Below are 24,419 nucleotides of genomic sequence, written 5' to 3'. Positions count from 1 at the left end.
ATAAAAAAACTGAAACCCCCAACAGGAGCTACTAGTGTGAAGAGTAACTTCTTCTTTCTTTTTGTATTGCATTGGATTTATTAACAGTGAAAAAATTATAAATTTTAGATGCCTTACGAATTATTGAGTTAGATCACAAGTAAATCAATTTATTTTCAAATATAATGAAATATTATTAAGTATTTTTGTAGAGCTCTTATACGTATAATTATTTTTACATATTTTTTATACATTCTATTAATATTAATATGATTATTCACGATAATTATTTTATATTAAAAAAATATACAATCACTCACAATGTATAAAAGAGTACTACATATAGAATTTTTTATTTTTGTATATATATATATATATGTTTTTTTTAAAATTACAATGTGATACGCCATCTTTCAAATGCGCGTGAACTTACTACCAAGTCCCTGCAAATCTGAGTTTTTATCCGAACACCCACTGATTGGTTAGTTTCATGCGCAAATTAGGGCACGCATCCGTCTGCTCGAGATTTTCATCTCTCAATTTCGCCGGAGTTTCACAAACCCTAAATACCCGCTCACTAGTTCGGAACCTAATTTGTCAAGCTGGTAATGAAGAGCTCGCCGCGTAGAGCTTTCGACGTGTTCGATTTCAAGGAAGAGGATGAGCTCCCTGAATTGGAGGCCGGGAGAAAATTCCTCGAGAAATTAAAAAACCCCAATCTCGATGATCATGCCGTGTTGAAGTACGAGTTTCTCGAATGCGGTAACGTTCCTTCAATTCTGTCTTTTCTTTTCTTTCTGCAGTTTCCGGGGAACCAAAATGGAACTTTTTATCTTGATTTTCTCCACAAAAACTCTGTGATCTATTTGGTAATTCGAGGACGCGGAAAACAGTTCTTCGTGTTCGTGTAGCAACTTTAATTTTCGCTACATCTTTTGGCCATGAATTTACGCGGTATTTTTCGGGAATGAATGCTATATCAGGTGAAACAGTGCAGAATGCAGATGTGCATTTATCTGTTATTTAAACTTTTGGAGCTCGAGAAACAAGAACCGAACGTGTTCAATTTTGGCATATGTCGTGATTTCTGAATCTCTTATTTAGAACTCTGTTGCGCTATTAATTTCTCGTCAGAATGGTAACTAGGCATGTTTCCATCGATGGTGATTATCTATTTCACCAAATTGTCCTTGTACGAGAGAAGGTTTGGTTGTGTTACCCTCTGACAAGATTTATTGAAGACCGAGTCTGAAGTTTGTTCTTAGGGTTTCACTTCTTGTAGGTGTGAAAATGGTTTATCCCGTTACTCTTTCTTCTGCTTTCTACTTGTGCTAGTGTATTCAATGGACATCTTGACTAGAATGTGTGCAATGTCGCATTTGGTTAAGTGATATGCTGTGTATTGCTCCCTACACTGTCTTATTTTCTCGAGGAGATGTAGGAAGAATTGTCAGTATAATTTGCAAGTAAACATTGAGGAGTAGTTCCAACAAGGCTTGGTCTAGTCTATGCCATTGAATTTTCTATTTTAATAATTGCCAAAAAAAATTATCTAAATTTGTTGAGTTCTTCCATATCAGCTGGGAAAAGGGATTCACATGACTGATTATGATTAGTTGGTATTAACGCATACTGAGTTGAATTTCAAGCAGAGGCCTGTAGTTTTATGTTCATTCTTAAGTCTGGAGTTTGTCTTGCCCAAAGGAGGATTCAAAGTCTAGGATGTCACTGTCAATTGATGGTTTTCACACTTTTTTTGGGGGGTATAACAAAAATTTATAAGGTTAGGATTTTACTGTTAAGTTGACAGTTGGCTGGACTTCAGTAGCTATTCTAATACGGCCTGGAAAACTTATGCGGAGGCAGATTATTTTGATTTAGGTCAGACTGGCAATCAATTTGTTTTTTATAAGTACAGACTGACAATCATATAATAAGTTTGTTTCAGTTTACCCACTTTCAGTCTCATGCTGTCAGGCTACATTTGCGCTAAACATTTTTTTCTGTTTGAATTGGTTTTCCATGCCTCTTAAATTCCCATTCTTATTACATTTGATGTACCTGTTTTGGATATGTTTAACTTTTTGTTCTTTTTTCTAAGCTTGCTCCAAACTGACTTGATTGAACACTATCGTTCATGCACTGCATTTGTTTGTAGCTGCCCAGGGAGAGGAAGCCAACATCGAAAGAAAGGAGGACGGCTGTGTACATTCTGTAGATGTTGATGCAATTGACTGTGACCGTAGTTGTGAGAATGCTGAATCATATACCCCTCTGGACCCAGAGGAAGAGAACTTTACCCAAAAGGAAGAGTTGTCTGTGCTGGATACTGGTCTGCATTCCAGTTCTGTTAGTCAAGAACAACCTGATTTTATATTAGAAACTAACAAATCCAGAAATTTCCCTTCTGAACTGGAGAGAAAAGATTCGTGCCCTGAAGCTCCTCCACCAGGGAAAGGCCAGATAAATTATGACCTTTTGAAGTCTCCGTCGTCCAGTGTACTTTGGCTTTTATATCTGTACTAACTAATTATGAAGGCAAGACATGAATATTCAAATTTATGATTTACTTTTCTTAGAATTTTTGCAGAATGAGCCAGTTGATGTAGTCTCGGATGCTGATGAGAGCATGAATGGGAATTCTCCATCAAGTCCTACTTCTGAAATTGCAGATGATAGTGGTATTTTCTTAGAGGACTCTTAATACTTATTAACCCCATTGTGTGCTTTGCATTTAGGTGGATCACCTCCATCTTCTTACTGTATTTTGTTATATAATTTCAGTTTCATTAAATGGCTATTCATCAGATCATTGCTTTGGCAGTATGGAAATGGTCAGTATCTTTTCTTTTGATAGATTGAAAAAGATTGGGATTACTGAAACAGAGATTGAGCTGAATTTCTCTTAACTTTCTTGAGGTCCAAATTGATACTGTTTAGATCTGAAAGACAAGCTATTCAGTGTGGATTATGTTGTCTTCTCTGTTTGGACTCAGAACATGTATAGTGCCATTATTGTTGCTTGTATTAGAATTCCATTAATAAGTGAATTCTTTTGAGGGTGTAAATTATTTGCAAATAGGATTAATACCTGTGGTACATTTAGCTCTATTATCTCTATTGTAGTGTTGAGAAGCCCTTTTGACTTGTGGCTTATCCTCTTATGAAATTCACAGGATGACATATATATGGAGGTCGTGCTTTGTCCTGATTATGTTATATATCGAGATATTTATTGTACAGCCCCCCTGTTAACTTTTTCACGCAGTTCCATCAAAATCAGTGGTTCAACTCCTCACGAAAATGAAGGAACCTTTGAATTTGAATGTGGAGTTGATGATCTTATTGATATTGGGTGCCAGTGGATGCAAAGAGTGAGTTCTTGAGTTCTTACGTATTTGTTCAGATGTTTTTATATGTTTGATTTTGAAGTTATATACCTTCTCATGTTGGCTTCCTTCAGGTTGAAACTGTCACTATAAAGCTCCGTGTAATAGCGAAGGATGTAGCTCAAACTAATAATGTTTGTAGCACTTCAGGTTAGTACAGTTCAACAACTTACATAAATTGATCTTTATTCCTGTTCATTTTTGCAACCCCTAGGGGTTGGCTTAAGTGGTAAAGGCCTTGGGCTTGGGGGTAAAGGCCTTGATCTTCTTGGGTGCAAACAATCTCTAGGGGCCATCAGACTGGGGGATTTTCTCCTTGAATTACCTGAGGTGCACTTGCGGAAAACTCATTGCCGACGGCTTGTGCACCCCTGACATTAGTCGAGACGCTGTTCCTGGATACCCAGTGCCAATAAAAAAAAATTCTTGTTCATTTTTGCATTCATTTAGTTTGACTATATTAAGGGGTTTCAATTAAAACCCCTAAATCAATTTAGGGTTTCGGATTAAAATTCTAAATCAATTTAGGGTTCCAATCTGAACACTCAGAAGGTAGAAACTACAAACTACAAAAAATAATAATAATAAGAATAAAATAATAATAAAAAATAAAAATAAAAACAGTGACAGAGGCGACATCAATTTCAAACACATGCACAAATCAGAATCCACAGCACACAAATTCACAATCATTCACATCCTCCATCTCCGATTCAACTCATCCTTCCTCCAATCTCTAATCCAAAACTTAAAAAAAAAAAAAAAATCTAGGTCTGGGAGTCTTACCTTTGGAGTTTGGCGCAGCGAAGTTCAAAGTTCAAATGACGGTGGACCGTGGTGCTTGTGCAGTCGTGCGAGAGAGAGAGAGAGAGAGAAGAGATCAAGAGAGCGCTAGAGAGTGAGTTTGAGAGATAGGAGAGTTCGAGAAGAGTCAAGACGCGAAGGGGGGGGAGGGGGGGGGGGGAAATTAACTTAAGTTGAGATGGCGCCGTTTTCTCATGGACAAAACGGGGCCGTTTCACTTATGAGATTTTTTATTTTATTTTTTATAAATTTAAATTTTATATATAATGCGGGGAGGGGGAAAAGCAGAGCGGGGCTTAGCCCTCTCCATCCCCTGCCTCCGTTTCCCTCCAGGGGTGCGGGCATGGCCCCTTGCAACCCGCTAGAGCGGGACGGAACCCCGCCCCGCATGGGCGGGGGCGAGGAGGGGTAGCGGGGCCCTGCACCCCGCTGCCCTCCCCTAGACTATATAACAATATATATAACTAGTTAACTTATGCTAATCCTAATTTATGATCAAGTTACTTACCTCGCAAAGCTAATCCAATATTTCTGGCTTGAAATTGGTCAACTATAAAATAGACATAATTTGCATAAATTCTAATTAAACACTTACATACTAAATTAATCTATTTTTCCTATAATCTAAAATTCTTATTTTAACTGTGAATATATTTCCAGCAATTAATACTAATTAGGTATGGGTATTTCTGTAATTGAAACATCTCAAGGAGGGATAGAGAGGGACCGAGGGCTTGGACTGCAAATATTTATGTGGGTGGGGAGAGTTACGTGAAAATAGTGGAAGAGGTCTGGAGAAACATCGAAACCACATGCTGTAGAGTAGAGTGTAACTATGAATAAAGGGTAGGATTGTAATTGAGCTTCCAAATTAAAATTCTATACTTTATGGAAAGTTACCCAACGCTTTTGACTTGGCTAACAATAGCATGATTAATACTAGCTACCTATGTAGTAGCTTCCAGTGTGATATGATGTTAAACAAATGGATGAATAAAAGCCATTGAAAGAGAGACATATAGCAAATTACATTAGAGAGAAGGGGAGAGAGAGTAGCAAGGTAATTGAGCTTTCATTTTTTTTAATGCTATATGAAATTGCTACCGAGAATATCCTTGGGAAGTACAACAACCATTAGCACATCTATTTTAAGGTGTTTGATGCTAGAAGAAAATAACACAGAAGAAACAAGGCATTTGAAAGTGGGAGAAAAATTGACAGAGAGCTTACCGAGAAAGAAAATCGCGTGATGGACTGTGGGAAAGGGGGATGCTACGGAACTAGTGACTGAGCCGAGGGCTACGGCGGCAAAAAGCTTTGAGAGGTCTAGAGAGATGGACGTGGCTTGTCGAAAGGAGAATGGCTTAGGGTGCAACCTGGGTTGAGGAAAGGAAAGACTATGGTGTTGTGTTGTCTTGTTGTGTTTTCAATTTTGCAAGGGAAAAGGGATATATATAGATGGGATGAATGGATGGACGAGTTCAACTTGAAGTTGATCACCGGCTTCCATAGGGTGAAACTCGGTCAGTGGCTAAGGTTCTAATAACCAGAATAGTTCTATACAAAGATCGGTAGTTTACTTCAAGAGGGACTCGGTCAATGTATTAGGATTCGAAACTTAGTAAGAGAAATAAACTGATAATTTAAATGAGGAAAATTCCAACCCGAATTTGACTACATTTATCAATTAATAATAATACTATTCGAAAATAAAAATGTTTACTAATTAAATAATAACTAGACTAAAATCAAATTATTTTATTATTTTATTTATTTATGTGTTTATTTATTATTATTATTATTTCTCGATCTGTATGTTACAGACTAGCACTTTAAATAATTTCAAACTCGTATTATTCATCATTTTTCCCAATAAAAAATGATTAGCACTTCAAATGTTTTGTTAGTTTAAAGAAACTAATACTGAACTCCTTAGTTTTCTGATGCTCACTTTCTCTCCAGTTATTGTACGAATACTCACTTCCCTTTCAATGACCTTTAACTATGGGTAATTAAACGATATCAACTCGATGTCGTACATACATAGTGAGATTAAAATTTAAGAGTTTAGAATATGAGGTGGATAAAGGGGGCACATTATCATTTAGTCTTTTAACAAAAGCATTCTTTTATTAGATTAATTAAGATGGAAGGTTATGGTTGTAAGTAATACTAGAATCTCTAGTTGTTGGCTTAAGGGATAAGAGTCTTGGTCTTGGTTGTATGCTTCCTCTAAGGTTCAAACCCTTGGGTGCAAACAATTTATAGGGGCCATTGAACTCGAGGAATTTTCCCTCTAAATTACTTAAGGTGCATTGACGGGAAACTCTTTGCCGATGGCTTGTGCACCCCTGGGATTAGTTTGGACTTTGTTATGGACGCCCGGTGCTAATAAAAAAAAAAAGTAATACCAGTTATTAAAAATGGTTGCAAGTGAATACTCTCTTTTTTTTATTTTTATAAGTAAATAAGTGCAAGTGAATACTTATAGGTAGTCTATATCATTAATTTCAGTGAGGCTCTTATTACAATTCAATCTATATGTATATAAATACCATTTTTAGTATTTACATATAAAAATATATGAGACATAATCTTTGGATCATTTAGGTTTTTAATATATGCATGAACCCCATTGTCTTGAATAGGATGTGGTTTAATTTTATTTTTTGAAACTTTATTAGTTTAGATTTATGTTTTCACGTTTGTTAGGACATAAGAGTCAAGCTCATAGTAGTTTAGTTTCGTGGTTTGCTAAGAACCTTCACGTGTCAATTTCCAGGCATTGAGGAATTAAAGATTGCAGTTGTTGACCCTAATTGGTCCCACAAACAGGAAGTGATCACCTCGATGAATGTAAAGTACATGGCTGTATGGAATATCATGGTTGAGTAAGTTTTTTAGTTTTCCTTAACGTATTTTATTTTTCTTATATTTTTTTTTCACAACTCAATACTGTTTCTTGTTTCAAGTGAAAACCGAGTAGTCTTATAAGCTGTAGGGTTTGATAACTATCATTCAATATTGGATTTTGCCAACTTACTAAATATAAAGGATAAAAATTGAATGATGCTATTCCCTAATCGTATGTTGTCTTCCATCCCACAATGAAATTTCAGATTAGTTGTTACTTTAGAGCGATATTCTTCTCCTATTCTTTTGCACTTCCAGTGTACCATTGGTTGATTCGCAACAATGACTTGATAACTTGCTAGTATTCTGGAAATTATGACCTGGGCATTGTTTTGTGACAGTCAACTTATTCTTTTTTGTTGTAGTACGGACCTGGGAATGGATGGGGATGAATTACATGGACAGAGGCATTATTTTCCAAAGTGAGTGAAAATTTACCTATAACTCAGTCTAATGTATATGTAAATTTTGATGCACTTGACTGGCTTTGTTACAATGTTCTTCTGTATTCCTGCCGTATTTTCTTTATGTGTTCATCTTTTCTATTTATATTCTTTCATGTGTTGTTTTTCTCTTTTGATGCATGAATAGGCTGAGATCCTTTCATGCATTTGCATGAAACACCCATGTACGCCTTTTTGATGGCTTAAATGATCAATAAATTAGATTATAAGAACCTGATAAAACTGTCAGAATGGTTTTTTGTAAAAAGTATAGCAGACGGAAAGAGACTTGTTTGGTTGTTAAAATTAAAGCCCATTTTGTGTCAACTTAACCTCAGCAGAAGATTTTGAATTTTCTTTGCATTGGATAATGGCGGCATTTTGAGAACATTTGTTGAATAAATTTTCATTCCCCCACTTTTTGAAGCGAAATGCTGTCTTTTTCAGACTATTCATCTTGTCATACTTCTTAATGGTAGCTCTTGTTTAACTTTTTGCTGTAGAGCACAATATGCACTGGTGCTATTTTTGTGGTTTAGTACTGTATTGTGCACTGAATAACTGTGACATATTGATATACAGTTTTGATCAGCCTTTTGAAGATGTTGTCTATCCAAAAGGGGACCCTGATGCTGTTTCCATCAGTAAGAGAGATGTTGATCTATTACAACCGGAAACATTCATAAATGATACGATCATTGATTTTTACATCAAGTACGTCCTATTCATTAATTATTGTTTTCATTTAAATATGACCTATCATTTTTTTAGTTGGAGTTTGCGTCTTTGCTGGACTAATTTTCCTTAGTCCTTACTGCATAATTGGACAGTCATTTTTGAAGCTCAAGTCTACCAAAAAAACAAAAAATCTCTGTTACCTTCTTCCTTTAAAAAACTGTTTCTTCCAGCCATTTGCAGGTTGCAGTTATGATTAGTCTCCGCTGACTTATTTTCAAAACTTGAATTAAGCATATCTAAGTTACTAATGGAGCTGTAATCAGTATTGAATCTATTCTGATTATAGGTTTGCTCCTATACTTAAGTATTCCTGTTAAAATATCTCTTTTTGTACTAGTAAGTAACTCGCACTCTAATTTGGGGCTGAAACAATTACCTCACCCCCCCCCCCCCCCCCCAACACCTCTTATTGGGAGGATGGATGCACCATTGGACTTAAAAAAGGCTATTGACTATTTAGAATTGTATTTGGTTGGCAGGTATTTGAAGAATCAGATTCAACCTGAGGATAAACACCGTTTCCACTTTTTTAATAGTTTTTTCTTTCGGAAGCTGGCTGACATGGACAAAGATCCAACTAGTGCTTCTGACGGTCGGGCTGCTTTTCTACGTGTTCGTAAATGGACGAGGAAAGTTGATATATTTGAGAAAGATTACATATTCATTCCTATAAACTTCAAGTAAGATTTTGAACTCAAAATCTTCTTATAGGGTAGCTTCTATTAAATTCGGGCACTAATGTGAACTATATTTGCATGCTGATGACAGTCTGCATTGGAGCCTAATAGTCATATGTCATCCTGGTGAAGTGGCTAGATTAGAGGGTATGCCCTCTTCTGGGATGAATTACCCCTTTTTCTTAATATTCCTGTCATTCATTATTTTGTAATGTTTTCAGATGAAGATTTGGAGAAGTCGCCTAAAATATCATGTATATTGCATATGGATTCTATCAAAGGAAGTCATACGGGTATAAAAAATCTTATTCAAAGGTATCCTTGAAGTGTTGGAAGTCCATATTTTTCTGTTTCCTGACATTATTTTTTTTATAAGTATTTCCTGACATTATTTACCGTGTTATCTGGAAGAATATGCAGCATTATATGCAAATATTAGTTTATTTTTGTCTTCCCATATGTTTATCTCATTGTATGTGTGTGTGAGAGAGAGAGAGTGGGAGAGAGAGAGAGAGGAGATACAAACTGTTTTTGGAGATAATATCCCTATGTTAAACAATGTAGTTCTTACATTCAAAACCCCAAATAAAATTACATGTCATCAAATAATATCTGGAGCTTATGTCATCAAATAATATCTGGAGATGCCATCAAGATAGACTCTCTCTCCCTTTCATATCCCAAGGAATTGTACCAGAATATCTGGAGCATGGCCCTACTTGTGTACTTATAAAAAATAAAAAGAAAATGTAAGAACAACATTGTTTATGGCTCAAAATTCAAATTGTGCTTTTCATCAATTCATTCCCTCTCTTTTTCACTAATGACTCTAATGTTTCTTACTTACACAATTATATTTTCTTTGTCATTCTAAACTTGTTTGGTTATAGCTTTTTGGAAGTTACATCTTGCAAAATGTTGGCATACTCATTACAACCTTTAAATGACAGTTATTTGTGGGAAGAGTGGAAAGAGAGGCAAAAAGAGACACGGGAAGATATCTCATCCAAATTCCTCAACCTGCGGTTTGTCTCACTTGAGGTATTGCCTCTAGTAAAGTTAACAACTTTAGCTACTTAAGTGGGAATTATGGAAAAAAGAACTTGAAAGCTGCTTTTATCAGCCCACCCACAATAGGCAAGATGTGGAGGTTGAGTAAAAATGTTACTGTCATCAAATCCTTGCTTGTAGATTTTGGGGCTTTTGGGAGTGTATGCAAATGTCGTCTATTCTTGGTCGTCCTGGATCTTGTTATCATAGCTTTGGATCTATATGGAAAACGTAGTTAGAAATGAAGAACAAGATGCTGAACTATAATAATAAACAAATTAATGTACAGTAGGTGTCCCTGTTAGTTGAGTCTCAATCTCCAGAGTTTCTCATAAGTGCAAAGACATTGTGTAATGCACATGCATATTATGATGATGTGCATTACATTGTGATGTGAGGATGTAATTGGGTCAACTCATTGTCTTGATTATTGAACTTCATGTTGGTCTCTGTTTGTAACGACTACCAGTTATTTTCACTTTCCTAGCATGTAATTTGCTTTAACTTATTTTCTCTTTTTCTCACTCTACTTATTAAAAATCTCTCTCTCTCTCTCTCTCTCTCTCCTTGGTGTGTATTCTCGTAATCTTCTGACATTTTTCCATTTCATTCCATGTCAGCTGCCACAGCAGGAGAATTCATTTGATTGTGGTCTGTTTTTGCTCCACTATCTGGAGCTCTTTTTGGCTGAAGCTCCTGATAATTTCAGTCCATTCAAAATAATAAATCCCTCCAAGTTTGTAAGTCTGGTTCCTCATGAACATCTTAATCTTTTTTTTTCCCGGTTTTTTAGTTTCTTGAATATGATCTTGGTGAGTGACTTCTGAAAAGATATTGAACAAAATGCTGACATTTTGCATTTTTTTAATTGTGTAAGCTTTATAATTTTTTGGAGTTAACTACTTATAAAAAAAAAATAATTTTTGGAGTTAACTTCCATCAAAGAGAAGTTTCGAGTTTTTGAACTTTTGTTTAAATTGACTTTTCTTTGAAACCTAAGCACCCTGAAGTCCTGAGCCCACTTTCCTGAATTTCCTTTAATTTGAAAATTGAATTTGTAACATTTCTCAGGTTTAGTTGGGACACTGTTCTCAGACACCTGGTGCCAACAAAAAAATAATAATAATGCAAAATTATATTTCTTTTCCCAGCTTAATGTGAATTGGTTTTCGCCTGCTGAGGCTTCCCTCAAGCGAACTCTTATCCAGAGGTTAATATTTGGACTCCTTAAAAGTTCTCCCGAAGTCTCTTCAGCTGCTTGCAGTGATGAAGAAGCACCCCCTGAATTTCCAGTGAACAATAAGAATGAAACTTGTCTGGAGTTTCTTTCTGGGAGAGGCAGTCCTTCAACTGATCACCAAGACAATATTTCTAGTTGTCAAGCTCAACCAGGTCTGGAAATGACTCTACTATCAGCATCTTCTATGAGTTCCCAGTGTGTTAACAACTCAGGCTTGGTACTCAAAGAGTTCCTCGAGTCAGGTGCCACTGCAGGATCCTTACTCGGACAATATTCATCTTTTGACCATCCGTCGTCTTATTACCGACTCAACGGTGCTATATCACCATCAGAGGTATTAAGGTTTATTCTTTGTTTCTTTTTATTTTACTAAATGTTGGTCATTCCACTTCTTATGCATCCAGTGTTTCTAGATGTTGCTTCATCATGTGTATTTGTATGTCTTTTCTGAGTGTGTTATGTGGAGTTTTTTTGTACCCCAAATTTTATTGACTGCCTTCACTTATGGCGGAGGAAAACAGTGGTTACAAATACGACACCTGAGAGATACATATAATCTATGAAATTCAGAACCCAGACATCAAAACCATTATATTCATATAGTCCAAGGACACGGACAAAAGAAAGACGTTTAATTTAAGTCAGAACACACCAAAGATGTGGTAACTTGCAAGAAAAACAAACTCACAAGAAAAGAGAAACAAATCAAGTGAAACTTACCAGGCACAATACCTTACGAGACCCTCAAGTAGGGCATACCTAATTTATCCATGCAGAGTAGACCCCTCAATGGATTAGGCAAAGTATGATTTTCAGACCATAGCTAGAAAATCAACCACAACATTTCCTTCACGAAAAATATGATTCACGGTATATTCCAGGCTATTAGGATATTCATGTAAGTCATCCTAGAAATCTTCTAAATACTAGATAGGACAATTATCCTTAGTAATCCAATTAACCACCAGTTGAGAGTTAGTCTCTATTTGAACATGATAAAACCTAAGAGCGTGACACCTACAAACTCCTTCCAATAAGCTACTGATTTCGACAAAATTATTAGTCCCCAGTCCCAGGGAAACAGAGTAAGCCAGAAGTAACCTACCATTATCATCTCGAATAACACCCCCCGCACCAGAAGCACTTGGGTTCTGAAGCTGCTACCATCAGTATTGAGCTTAACTCAGCCCTGTTGAGGCCGAAGCCTATTCGGCTTAGAAAACAAAACTGAGATATCCAGTCTATTCAAAATATCAATATCGTGGGTAGAAACAGAAGACACTTTCATTATCTGGTCCATGATGCGACAGAGCCATAATTTAATAGTGTGTCAGACCGACTCTGCCGTATTAACCTTATCCTCATACCTAGCTTTACAACGCCTCTCCCAAAGTTTTCAGATTATAGTAGAAGGGAGAAGGCCAAAAATAATTCTAACCTGTGAAGACCTACCCGCACGGCGAAACCATAAATTGGTTTGTTCCTTCCAAGTGTGGAAAGAGGCAATATGAACTCCTAATTGAGTGGCCGCTAGATGCCAAATGTGTCTAGCAAAATCCCCCGTGCAGAGCACATGGTTCAAGTCCTCAATATGACCCTTTTGACAGCAATTACATTTGGAAGCCATAGAGACACTCACCCTCTTACTATTCTCATCAACACTGAGGCAATTATTGGCAGCCTTCCACATCATGATGACAATTTTCTTAGGGAGATTAGTATGCCATATCCACTGAGCCCAAGGTAATGGGGGTGCCCGGACCCTAATACAGTCTCAAGCGCTCTTAGTAGTGAAATTGTCCTCCGTATCTTTCAACCAAACAAGCACATCTTGACCCTCCTTTCGTCTAGCCAAAAAATCATACAAATTCTTGGCTTTCTGATGTCCTACTAATCTATTCAGAATAGAGATATCCCACCCATTCTCAATGCGACACTCATTTATCTTAATCAAAGGGAGAGTAGACACAAGAAATTGACCATTGAGAGGACCTCCTTCATCCCAATTGTCATACCAGAAGGAGATATTGCCCTATTTCACAACCCATTTGAAACTATTTAACACCTCTGGGAAACTACAGACAATCGATTTCCAAAAGCAGGTCCCTTTTGTAGGCTTCAGGAGGGACAAATTGTTTCCTTTAACATATTTACCTTTGATTGAAGAAATCCACCCAAAGAGAGTTGCCCTTAATAAGATTCTAGGCAAGTTTCATGTGTAAAACTCTTTGTACATCCCAAAGTCTCTAATACCCAATCCACCTTCATCCGTGGGAGTACAGATGTGCTTGCAGGAGATCCATTTCCTATGACTCTTGCCTCCAGATTCACCCCAAAAGAAGGAGCTCAAATGCTTATTCAAGCTTAGGATCGCCACTTTGGAAAAATCTAATACAGCAAGAAGATGGATGGCCATACTAGATAAAACATGACGCAAAAGAATGGTTCTACCACCAACAGATAGTATTTTCATCTTCTAGCCCGTGATCTTCGTATTCACTTTGCCCAGCAATTCACCAAAGTCACAAGCCTTCAGCCTGCCATCCACTATAGGCACCCCCGGGTACTTAAAAGGAAATGAACCCTCAGTAAATCCAGTAAGGCAAAGGAGAAAATGTTTCCTAGAGACCGGAATTTTCTTAGAGAAGAAAATGGCACTCTTCTCTTTATGAAGCACTTGACCAGTCCAAGTCTCATATTTGTTCAAAATCTTCATCAAACCTCTCTTAGTTCTCTTCCCACCATTAGCAAAGATAACTATATCATCGGCATACATAAGGTGAGAGATAAGGGTGGTCCCTCTAACTTGAGCAAATTGACCCATTTTACCTGCCTTGAAGGATTTCTTAATGAGATGAGAGAGCACCTTTTGCATGATTATGAATAGGTAAGGAGATAGAGGGTCACCTTGCCTTAGGCCCCGTTCTTCTTTAAAGATGCCCTTAGGAGTCCCATTCATCATTACAGAATACCACGGCGAGGATATACAAGAATTAAGCAGGTCACAAACATTAGAGGAGAACCCAAAGTTGATCAAAGACATGTAATAAGAAATTCCAATCCACTCGATCATAAGCCTTAGACATATCAAGCTTAACCAGAACATTGCCCCCAATGGACTTCCTATGGATAGAATGGATCATTTCCTGAGTTAAACTAATATTCTCAAAAATACTACGGCCTGGTATAAAGGCCCCTTGTTCCTGCAAAATCATTTTTGGAAGCAAACTAGTCATGCGAGCCACGATAATTTTAGAGCAAATCTTATAAACCATGGAACACAGGCTAATATGTCGAAATTTACCAAAATCAGAAGGCTTGTCCACCTTAGGAATTAACACAATATAAGAAGCAGTGTAGCTTTTAGGGAGCATGTGGTTGTGGAAAAAATCAATAATGGCTGAAAGAAGATTATCTTTGACCAAGTCCCAACAAACCCTGAAGAAGCCGGAACCAAAACCATCTGGCCTCCTTTACTTCCTCAATGGAAGGAGCTCTACCAATGGCCAAGTTATCCTCATTAGTAATAACAACAGAGGTCAGGTCACTCAAGTTCGGCAGAATACGAGAACTACTCTGGCCCAAAAACTTCTGAAAATAATCTACAGCTGCTTTATGAATGTCAAAAGGGGACTGTAAGACAGTGCCATCTGACAAACACATCTCCTGGATTCTTTTATGATGTTTGGCCTTCAAGTAAGCATGAAAGAATTTAGAATTCTGGTCTCCAACTTTCAGCCAGCTCTTCTTGGCGAGCCTAGTGTCTTCTCTACCCATCCAGGTTAAAAGTTCTAACTTAGGAGTGGTTTGGATTCAGAGATGAGTTGAGATGGTTTGTGAATAGTAGAATAAAAATTGAATTATTTATTATATTTTGTGTGAAAATTTAGGAAAGTTGTTTTGATATTTGAAAAAGTTGAATTGTTTATTATATTTTGTGTGAAAATTTAGAAAAATTATAATGATGAGATGAGATAAGTTGAGGTGGATTTTGAATGCAAACAAGGCCTTAGAAGTTAAGAGATCATTATCATCCTCGACATTAAAGGAGACGTGAAGAGACTTGAAGACGGGTTTCCAAGTTCTCTATACAAGCTTCTAAGTCTTTGATTATGACGTTAGTCTTACCAAAGACACTTTTATTCCCCTCTTTTAAAGCCACCTTGACCCTTTTTAATTTAGAGGATAAGTTAAATAAACCATGACCAAGACTCTCACGCTTCCACACCCCTTCCACAAAACTATAGAAATCCATATGATCAGTCCACATATACTGGAAGCGAAAAGGGCTAAGGACCATACCTGAAAAGATCCTCCCCCGTCTGGATAACCAAAGGGGAATGATCCGACATTGTGTGCGCCAAAACCGATAAGAAAAATTAGAGAAAGAATTAAGAAAATTAGTATTAAAAAACATCTATCTAACTCGGCCCATCTGCGAGCTAATCCACCTTGACCATTGCACCAGGTCATTTTCCGGCCTTTGGAGCACGTCTATCAGGCCACAGGTTTGAATACACTGATTGAACTCTTCCATGGCTGCAAAAGGACGTGGACGACCACCTCTTCTTTCTGAGTCATCTTTAATGATGTTGAAATCCCCGCAGAAAACCCATGGAATACTAGCAGTCCTCGTTGTCTCTAAGTCCGCCCAAAGCTCTCTTCTTTCAACTCGGCTACACTTCGCATATATAATAGACAGAAGAAACACATGATCACTCTTCTCTACTTTTACTGTAATAAACTAATTAGACCCTATCACCCATTGTATCGAAATCGACGAGTTCCACAACAGCCAAATTTTACCTCCATGAACTTCATTTGTAACAAAAAAATTGCAACTGAATTTACCTAAAAATGACGGGATTCTATCCTCCAACAAAAAAGGTTCAACCAAGGCTATGATATTAGGATTAAATTGTTTAATAATTTTCCTCAATCTCATGTAAGAAGTGCCAACTCCCATAAGTAGATTTGACAATTTGTGGGCTCTCTGCTCATATAATATTTTCCCTGTGTCCTCAACAATCAAGTCTTCAAGTGCAAGCGTAGAGGGGAAAGAGGCTTCATCTGAACCTCAATACTAGAATTGTCCTGTCCTTGACCTGAATCTTCGGATGGCCTCTCTGTCTCCTTAAGCTCCTGATTATCAGCCTGGCACAATTGTGCTTGTTCCTCAATCTGGGTTAAGAGCTTTCCTGCATCTTCCGAAAAAAATAACCAAGGCCCCTTCTTGCTCTAGAGGGAGATCTTTATCCTTCCCCCCTCCTTTCTCCTTTTGCAGATTTTTGTCGTTGTTTTTGATGCGGTATTTCGGCTGGGTACGTTTTTGGACTTCCCCATCCTCTGTTTTTTTCAGGTTCTGTCCCTTTTTCCTACAAGTGGAATGATTGTGACCCTGTTGGTTGCATTTATTGCAATAGGTTGGCAAGGTCTCATAGATCACTTCTTGCAAACGACTCGATGGCCTTCCTGGGTGGCCAATCCAAAATGATTGAAGCGGTGACTTGGAAGCATCCATTTCCACATAGACTCTTGCCCCATCAGTGTGTGTGACACATTTTGTAGCATTATCCCGTCTAATAAATGTTCCAATACCTGCCGTGAGGATCTTGAGCATCGAGTTGTGGTAAAAATGCGGCAACAAGCCTGGTAGAAAAACCCAAACAGGGATCAAAGGGGGTTCGTAGTCCTCGTTGAAATCTGGAGTCCATTGGAACGCACGGTTAGGAACCCCTTCCATCTCTTAAGACTCTCTCAAAAAAGCATTGTTAAAGTCTTCTTCATTTGTCATCCTCACGAAGACATTACGAAATCTCCTCATAGAGGAAACCATACATGTACCAAAAAGACCCCATCTTGCTCGGGTAAAAGCTCTTATCGTGTCTAAAGAAAGCCTCTTACGGAGGAACTTGATGACCATGGAGAACCGAAAGGATGAAGCCGTTTTGTCGATCTCTTCCCGAGAGAATAGAAAACAAAGCTCTCCATCGATGGTTCTTGGAGGTCTCATCACTATCTCAACCTCTGGGAGAGGCTGAGGAGTGATTTGGAGCAGTTCAACAAAGGATCGGTGGCCTGCAGGAGGGTTCCCCCCAACCAGGGAAGCCTCGGCAGCCACCATCGGCGACCCTAGCACAATCCTAGTCCTGCTATCTACTGATAACTACTGTGTAAAAAAGAAATTAACCCATAAGAAAATAGAGGAACACTCACGCAGAGAACTACCGAAACATGCCCTGCTACAAATTCCCAATGGGGATCTGTTCTCCAACGAGATCCTGAGGATGCAGCAGCTGTTTCCACCGACGAGGTTCCGCAGCCCAAAACCAATGCAGGTCCTTTGGGTTGAAAAACCGATTGACCCGGAAGGAAACTGGTCACTAGGAGCCGGAAAGCCATGGCGAAACCGCCTGAGCCCGGTGACGAGGTCTGTGCCGGATTAGGCAGCGGTGAGTTGTCTCTCTCCTCACGGGTTTGTAACAAGAAAAGCTAGCTACGTGTTATGTGGAGTTGTTTAGCTTGGAAACAGCAGTGTCTGTTGATAACACGTAAACCAATTTAGAATTTTCCCACTCTTATGCTATGCCATACTTTGGAATAATTTCTATTTGTGCCTATTTTGTGTTATGTTAAGCCACGGAATGAAGCTAATAAATACTGTGATTCTAAGTTCTTTTGAAACCAACTGCAGTAATTGCACTTCTAATGCCTTGTTTTTTTTTTTGACATCCTAGGATGATGCAGAAAATGGTGACCGCTTTGTGTTTTTGCCTTCCGGTGATGGTGGCTTTCAGCAAATAGTTGGCATGACACCCCAAGCACATAGTGTTCCATATTCATCGAGAGCTTTTAGAGGTGAAACTTCTTATAGCTTGGGGATCTCTGTGCAAGAAGAGCGCGACAATCTTGAATCATCCCCGGAAACATCAAACTGTGGCTCTGATGATTCAGACATAGGGATCATTGAAAATCTCCCAGTTGGAGAAGATGTGGGTACCAGTCAGAATGAAGAAACAAATGAAGGAAGACCTCCATCAACAGATAACATGGAGTGTTTGACAGAAAGCCTTGTTTCTGTTTCTGTTTCTGCAGCTAACATGTTGCTGGACGCCTCTGCTGTTGAAGGTTTCCAAGACTACCCTGATAAGATGTGTGACGGTAATGGGGATAGTGATCAGGTGCCCACCAATCCAGAAAATCCCGTCTCTGTGCTTCAAGATTCTGATATTATAGATAATAGGGAGGTTGCTTGTGATAATGTGCCGAAGAATGCTGATGATCAGGTTGCAGAGTCATGTGGGCAAAGAGCTGCAAAAAAGCCGCGGCTGACACCACCTGAGGATGAAAATGCACCGATGACTGGTGATGATCATGTTGCAGAATCATGTGGGCAGTGAGCTACAAAATGGGTCTGACTTGCACCACCACTGAAAGGGCATGAAATCTTGCACTCTCTGGGGGAAGATCCCATCAAAACCTTTCCCCTTGTAAGTAGGACTGGAGATTAATGGTTCGTTCCTTTTATCCTCTTTCTTCTTTCTTGCTCGAGGAATGAAATATGACACTGTGAATAGTGTTGTGGTTATTGAATGTTGCTGGTGTATGGATGGACGGACCGATGGAAAAATGCTCAGGTAGTCTTTTGATTGGAAAATCAGTAATTAATCGACGATCTCTTAACTTTTGAAGGAACAAGCTCTCTCTCTCTCTCTCTCTCTCTCTCTCTCTCTCTAATTTAAATAAACGAAGCTAATATGAATTATGGATACATTAAAACGTGAGCATATAATGACCCCTTTTGCACAAAGTGGCTCAATTCATTTACATACCCATACGAGGGAAAAAAAATATATTCTCTTTTAACAGTCCTTTTACGATTCTAATCTCCACGATAAATGAGCAAAAAGCTGTGAATTGGCTTCAATTAGGGTCTCGTAGATAAGATAAGTTGAGATTAAAATTAAAAAATTAAATAAAATATTATTAAAAATTATTTTTTATTTTTAATTTTATTTTGAGATTTGAAAAAATTGAATTGTTTATTTTATTTTGTGTGAAAATTTAAAAAAATTGTAATGATGAGATGAGAAGTTTTTAAAATTTTAAATTTTAATCTTGAAAGCAAACCAGCCCACAAGGAGATAGGATTCGCAAACTTTATAATTTATTTATAAAAAATGATAAACTAAGGGAAATGTCCACTTGTGTCGTGGTGGATGGAGTTGAATCTTGATGGTAAAAAAAAAAAAAAAGAAGGAAAATGCTTGAATATGCCCCCAAATCAAATGTGATCTTCTTGTATTTTAATTATTTTTACTTGACAAAGAAACTGACTATTAACAAATTTATATATTTTTTATATTAATAATTAAAAATATTTAAAAAAATACAATTGTCAAAAGAATAAATCTTCTTCACACACTACTGTGTGAAGAAACCTCAGCATACCTAACGTGTTACGGTGAAAAAAAAAATAAATAAAAAATAAAAATAAAAAAATAAATTATGAAATGTGTATTGCGACTTCCGGCTGATGGGCATCACAGCCCATTGCCAAAAAGAGAAATGTCCACTATTCGCATGAGAGAAGCAACCCCCTCGACACGTGCCATTTCCATCGACGGGGACACCTCCTGAGTCAATTCACGCTTTTTGCCACCTCCCGACGCTAACTTGGCTTCCAAGTTCAGACTGGAAGTCTAGGGTTAGGGTTTCTGCCATCGACGAACCGATTACTTTTCTTCTCGCCCAAAAGTACTCCCAATGGAACTCTACTTCAGCGGATCTCAGAGAGCTGCTATTGCTGGGCTTTTCATGGTCCTTTTGCCAGTTTTCCTGCCCAATCTGTTCCGCCCACTGGGCCGTGCCTCGCCTTCCATGTTCTCCGTACGTCTCCCAGATTATTTGTTTCACTTCAATCTGTGTTTCTCTAATTAATGTATCATTGCTATCAAGATTAAAGTGTATATTGAATAAACTTGAATGTAATTAATTATCCAATTAGCTTTGAATCTCTTCTTTTTTTCAGTTAATAATTTGCTTTATTTGCTTAGGAAATATATTCTTAAATATGATCATTTGGTGTTAAGCATAATCAAACCATGATTAATTCTATACAGTTAGTTAAAAATGCATGACGAAATTGATGCATTGCATGGCAGGAGTGGAATGCCCCAAAACCTAGGCACTTGGATCTACTAGAGGGCGCTTTAATGGGCCAAACTGTGAGTAGGTTTCAACTAAGTGCTTGCTACGTATATGCATATACATTTTTGGTATTCTTTTGGTAAATGGTAAAAAATGTTTGATTCTTTTAGTCAGTTCGACAACAGAATAAACTTTGGTCGCCCTTGCCCAACCAAGGATGGAAGCCTTGTGCTGAGACTACAAATGTACCATGTAAGGGCTGAAAGTACATCATATATACTATATAGGTTTTATGCATGAGATGAAGTGCTGTGAGGAAGTTTTTGGAGAGAATGGATTTTCAATATTTTGGTGACAAGAATGCTGTCTTTATGTACTTGCATTTATTAATGTCTTGCAGCTGTGCCGGAAAAAACTCGAGGGTATATTCAGGTATTTCTTGATGGAGGATTGAACCAGCAGAAAATGGGGGTAAGTAACCATTTATATACTGTAACGATGTGTTTTGGAGATAAAATGAGAAACTTTATATAATAAATGCTATTTCTTGTAGCAACTATGCAGCTAATTGTTGCCCTTGTAGAATATTTCTGTATAACTTTATTTTGTTTCCTGTTTCTTAAAGATCTGTGATGCAGTTGCTGTTGCTAAAATCTTGAATGCAACCCTAGTGATTCCACATCTCGAAGTGAATCCTGTATGGCAAGATTCAAGGTATTTTATAAGTAAACTATCTTTGCAAACATACTTGCAGTAATTGCACCCCAAAAAAAAAAAAAAAAAAGACAAGGTATTTATATTTTATGCAAGTTGTGTATGCTTGTTGCAGTTCATTCACAGAAATATTTGATGTTGACCACTTTATTGATGCCTTGCACGATGAAGTTTCTATAGCGAAAGAGCTGCCCGGTGAATTTTCTTGGAGCACAAGGGAGTATTATGCTACAGGCATTCGAGCCACCAGAATTAAAACAGCACCTGTTCATGCTTCTGCTAACTGGTATCTGGATAATGTCTTGCCCATATTGCAGAGGTCTGTAACTTGATCTTATTCTTTATATTTAAAATTGCTCCGGTTTAACTTAATGCTGCAAATTTCTGCTCGTTTATCGACTTAAGATATCAATTATCCAAAAAGTTTATATTACTCTTGCCAGAACCACGAAAAGCATTTTGGATTCAAAGAAGTTTTCATCCCCAATGAAAGATTTAAGTTCCTGTGAATGTCATTCCAGGAAATGTAATACTCGGTTAAGATTTGTAGAGTCAATAGACAACCTGAAAGTAGCGCATGCAGCATTACCCAAATATTTTTTGGCACTTTTTAATACTACTGCCTGCAAGTACTCTAGGTTTATGATTAGGAATTACATTTACAAATTTGTGTTACTTACCTCGAAGGCTTCTCAATTGACGCAGTTATGGAATTGCTGCTATCGCCCCATTCTCTCACCGACTCACTTTTGACAACTTGCCCACAAACATTCAGCGACTACGTTGTAAAGTCAACTTTCATGCGCTAGCCTTTGTTCCTCATATCAGGGCATTGGGAGACACCCTTGTCAATCGCCTCCTTAACCCACCCAACAAAAACCAGGCTGCATATCTACTGGAGGAACGAGATCGAATTGGAAAAGGGAAAGCCAGGAAATTTGTTGTATTACATCTTCGTTTTGATAAGGTATGCTCTCATTTTCTTTTATGCAATAATTATTGAGAGTTAATTTCATTTTTTTATCTTTTTGTTCTTTGGACTAGTATCTTATGGTGGCATGGGGTATACTTCCTGTGTACATGGGCTTCGCCTATTACTATTATGATGAATAAAATTTTTACTTGCCAAAAAATCTTAAGGTGACATGGGGCTTGTGCTGTTTGGTTTCTTAAAAATCTTGAGAGTTTCCTTGTCAACCATGAACAATACATTTGATCTAATGCTGGTGTTGAACCATGTGTACAAATGAAAGTTTCTGAGATTGGTATTTAGGGGTCGCAGTAGCAGCTAGTTGATCCAATGCACATTATAAGCCCCAGAATGGACAACTCACAGGAGCCATATTTCTAGACCATCTAACATGCCTTGTTTTGGATCTAATTTTATCTACACAAACTATCTTGCTGAGCGACTTGTGAAGGGTAAAAGAAACACTGAATTTACTTAAACGAGTCTAATCAATTAGATATATGTATCTGCTGATATTGTTTATGCAACTCATCCCCACAAAATAAAAATAAAAATAAAAATCCCCATGCAGGATATGGCTGCTCATTCAGCTTGTGATTTTGGTGGGGGTAAAGCTGAGAAACTGGCTCTTGCAACATACCGGCAGGTGATTTGGCAAGGAAGGGTCCTGAACTCTCAGTTCACTGATGAGGAGTTGCGAAATCAGGGACGTTGCCCATTGACTCCAGAAGAGATTGGGTTGCTGCTGGCAGCTTTGGGCTTTGACAATAATACTCGTCTTTATCTTGCTTCCCACAAGGTTTTGATGACATTTTCATTGGAGTATTAATGACTTTCTATGATTTGACAACCAAGCATATGGTTGGTCAGATATGTTCTCAATTAATAGTGGATTCCATTGTCTTGTGTTAGGGATTGAGATTTGGATCAATGATTTTGATTTTTTTATTTTTCAGGTTTATGGTGGAGAGGCAAGGATCTCAACTTTGCGCCAATTATTTCCACTAATGGAAGATAAGAAGAGCCTTTCCTCAGTGGAGGAACGGACTAAGGTTGAAGGCAAGGCTTCTTTGTTAGCTGCAGTTGATTATTATGTGAGCATGCAGAGTGACATTTTTATTTCTGCTTCTCCGGGCAATATGCACAATGCTTTGGTAAGTATTCTTCAAATAACTTTTCTGTCTTCAGAAAGACTAGTAAAGTCAAATTGTTCAGAATCATCTGTTTCTTACCCGCTGGTTGGACTGATAATATGTACTAGCGAGTCCAGATGGTTGTGTCAGGCTGGGAAAGTTTGAAATATGCTATAGTGGTCTACATGTTATAGTAAGTGCATGGCAGCAAGCCTATGTGTATGATATAAAATAATGGTCTATATGATAGATACTCGATAACTAGAAAAATATCGATTGTTGTGTAATTATCCTATCCATATATATATCAAAATCTGGAGCAAATGAAATTTTACTTGTATCATTCAGGTGGGACATCGAGCTTACTTGAACATGAAGATAATAAGACCAAACATGGCACTGTTGGGCCAGCTCTTTCTGAATAAAAGCATGGAGTGGTCAGAGTTCCAACGAGCAGTTCTGGAAGGACACAAAAGTAGACAAGGGCAGGTCAGGTTGAGAAAGGAGAAGCAATCCATATATACATATCCCGCTCCTGATTGCATGTGTCAACCTTAATTGAATCCAAACTAACGCTTTGTACGTAATAGCAAGCACTATTATTTGTTTGTGGCCTGTGCTTTTTTTTTTTCACTCTTTTTTTGCTCATTAGTGTATAGATGTGGATTTTCATTTGGGTTCCACTGATAAGTTTTGGCCGCTCTTCTGCCAGTCGATAAATTTATCGAGGACTGCTATACAGCAGCCTCTACACCACATTTCAGGTTTTATGTTTAATTCATGAATCAAGTTTGCCATGTTAGGTGTGTGGTGTAGAACATGTGAATCGGCTAATGAGAATATTTTTCCTAAATTTTCCCTACCGTGCAGTGGGAGATGAAGACAATAAATTTATATTCTTCTAAGTGCAATTTACAAAACAAAAATTCAAACATTCCTCATTAGGGCTCCAGGAAGAGGAAGATCAGCTCTTACGTAGAGATCGAACCACACAAGTCACAACAAATAGGAATCATTTATTTTCATAATTATTTTTATCTTATCTAATAATTATAATTTTTTTAAATTCTCATAAAAAAAATAATTTTATCTTTTTAAATTTTAAATTTTAAAATAAAAATAACATTAAAAAAATATATTTTAATAATTTTTATCTCGACCCGTCAAATTAAAAACGAGGCAATGAGCTATGGTGTCTGTACGTGTAAAGCGAATCTGA

At 37.6% G+C, this 24,419-nt stretch overlaps 2 protein-coding genes across 3 annotated transcripts; both read left to right on the top strand.

The window, feature by feature from the left end:
* The first annotated feature begins 517 nt into the window (after positions 1-517).
* On the top strand, positions 518-18,928 carry LOC109013709 (probable ubiquitin-like-specific protease 2B). The gene is made up of 16 exons (XM_018995899.2): positions 518-741; positions 2,138-2,478; positions 2,570-2,660; positions 2,764-2,813; positions 3,156-3,353; positions 3,443-3,518; positions 6,955-7,063; positions 7,451-7,507; positions 8,111-8,242; positions 8,746-8,946; positions 9,035-9,090; positions 9,165-9,258; positions 9,894-9,984; positions 10,614-10,733; positions 11,145-11,567; positions 17,971-18,928. Exons 1-16 carry the CDS (start codon positions 588-590, stop codon positions 18,631-18,633), a joined length of 2,856 nt encoding a protein of 951 aa, XP_018851444.1. The 5' UTR covers positions 518-587; the 3' UTR covers positions 18,634-18,928.
* An 851-nt stretch (positions 18,929-19,779) lies between these two features.
* Positions 19,780-23,815, top strand: LOC109013711 (O-fucosyltransferase 31-like). Of its 2 annotated transcripts, none has more exons than XM_018995904.2 (10): positions 19,780-20,122; positions 20,398-20,464; positions 20,558-20,635; positions 20,784-20,854; positions 21,009-21,097; positions 21,213-21,416; positions 21,803-22,064; positions 22,639-22,866; positions 23,024-23,221; positions 23,549-23,815. In XM_018995904.2, the coding sequence occupies exons 1-10, from the start codon at positions 20,000-20,002 to the stop codon at positions 23,756-23,758; spliced, it is 1,530 nt and encodes a 509-aa protein (XP_018851449.1). In that variant the 5' UTR covers positions 19,780-19,999; the 3' UTR covers positions 23,759-23,815. The 2 variants fall into 2 exon arrangements, with proteins under 2 accessions (XP_018851449.1, XP_018851448.1); XM_018995903.2 differs by having other exon boundaries at positions 19,781-20,122; positions 20,398-20,460; positions 20,554-20,635.
* Positions 23,816-24,419: the final 604 nt, after the last annotated feature.

This window comes from Juglans regia, chromosome 11, assembly GCF_001411555.2.
Source record: "Juglans regia cultivar Chandler chromosome 11, Walnut 2.0, whole genome shotgun sequence".
In the NCBI taxonomy this organism is placed as follows: domain Eukaryota; kingdom Viridiplantae; phylum Streptophyta; class Magnoliopsida; order Fagales; family Juglandaceae; genus Juglans; species Juglans regia.
This window is presented reverse-complemented; position numbering and strand designations above follow the sequence as displayed.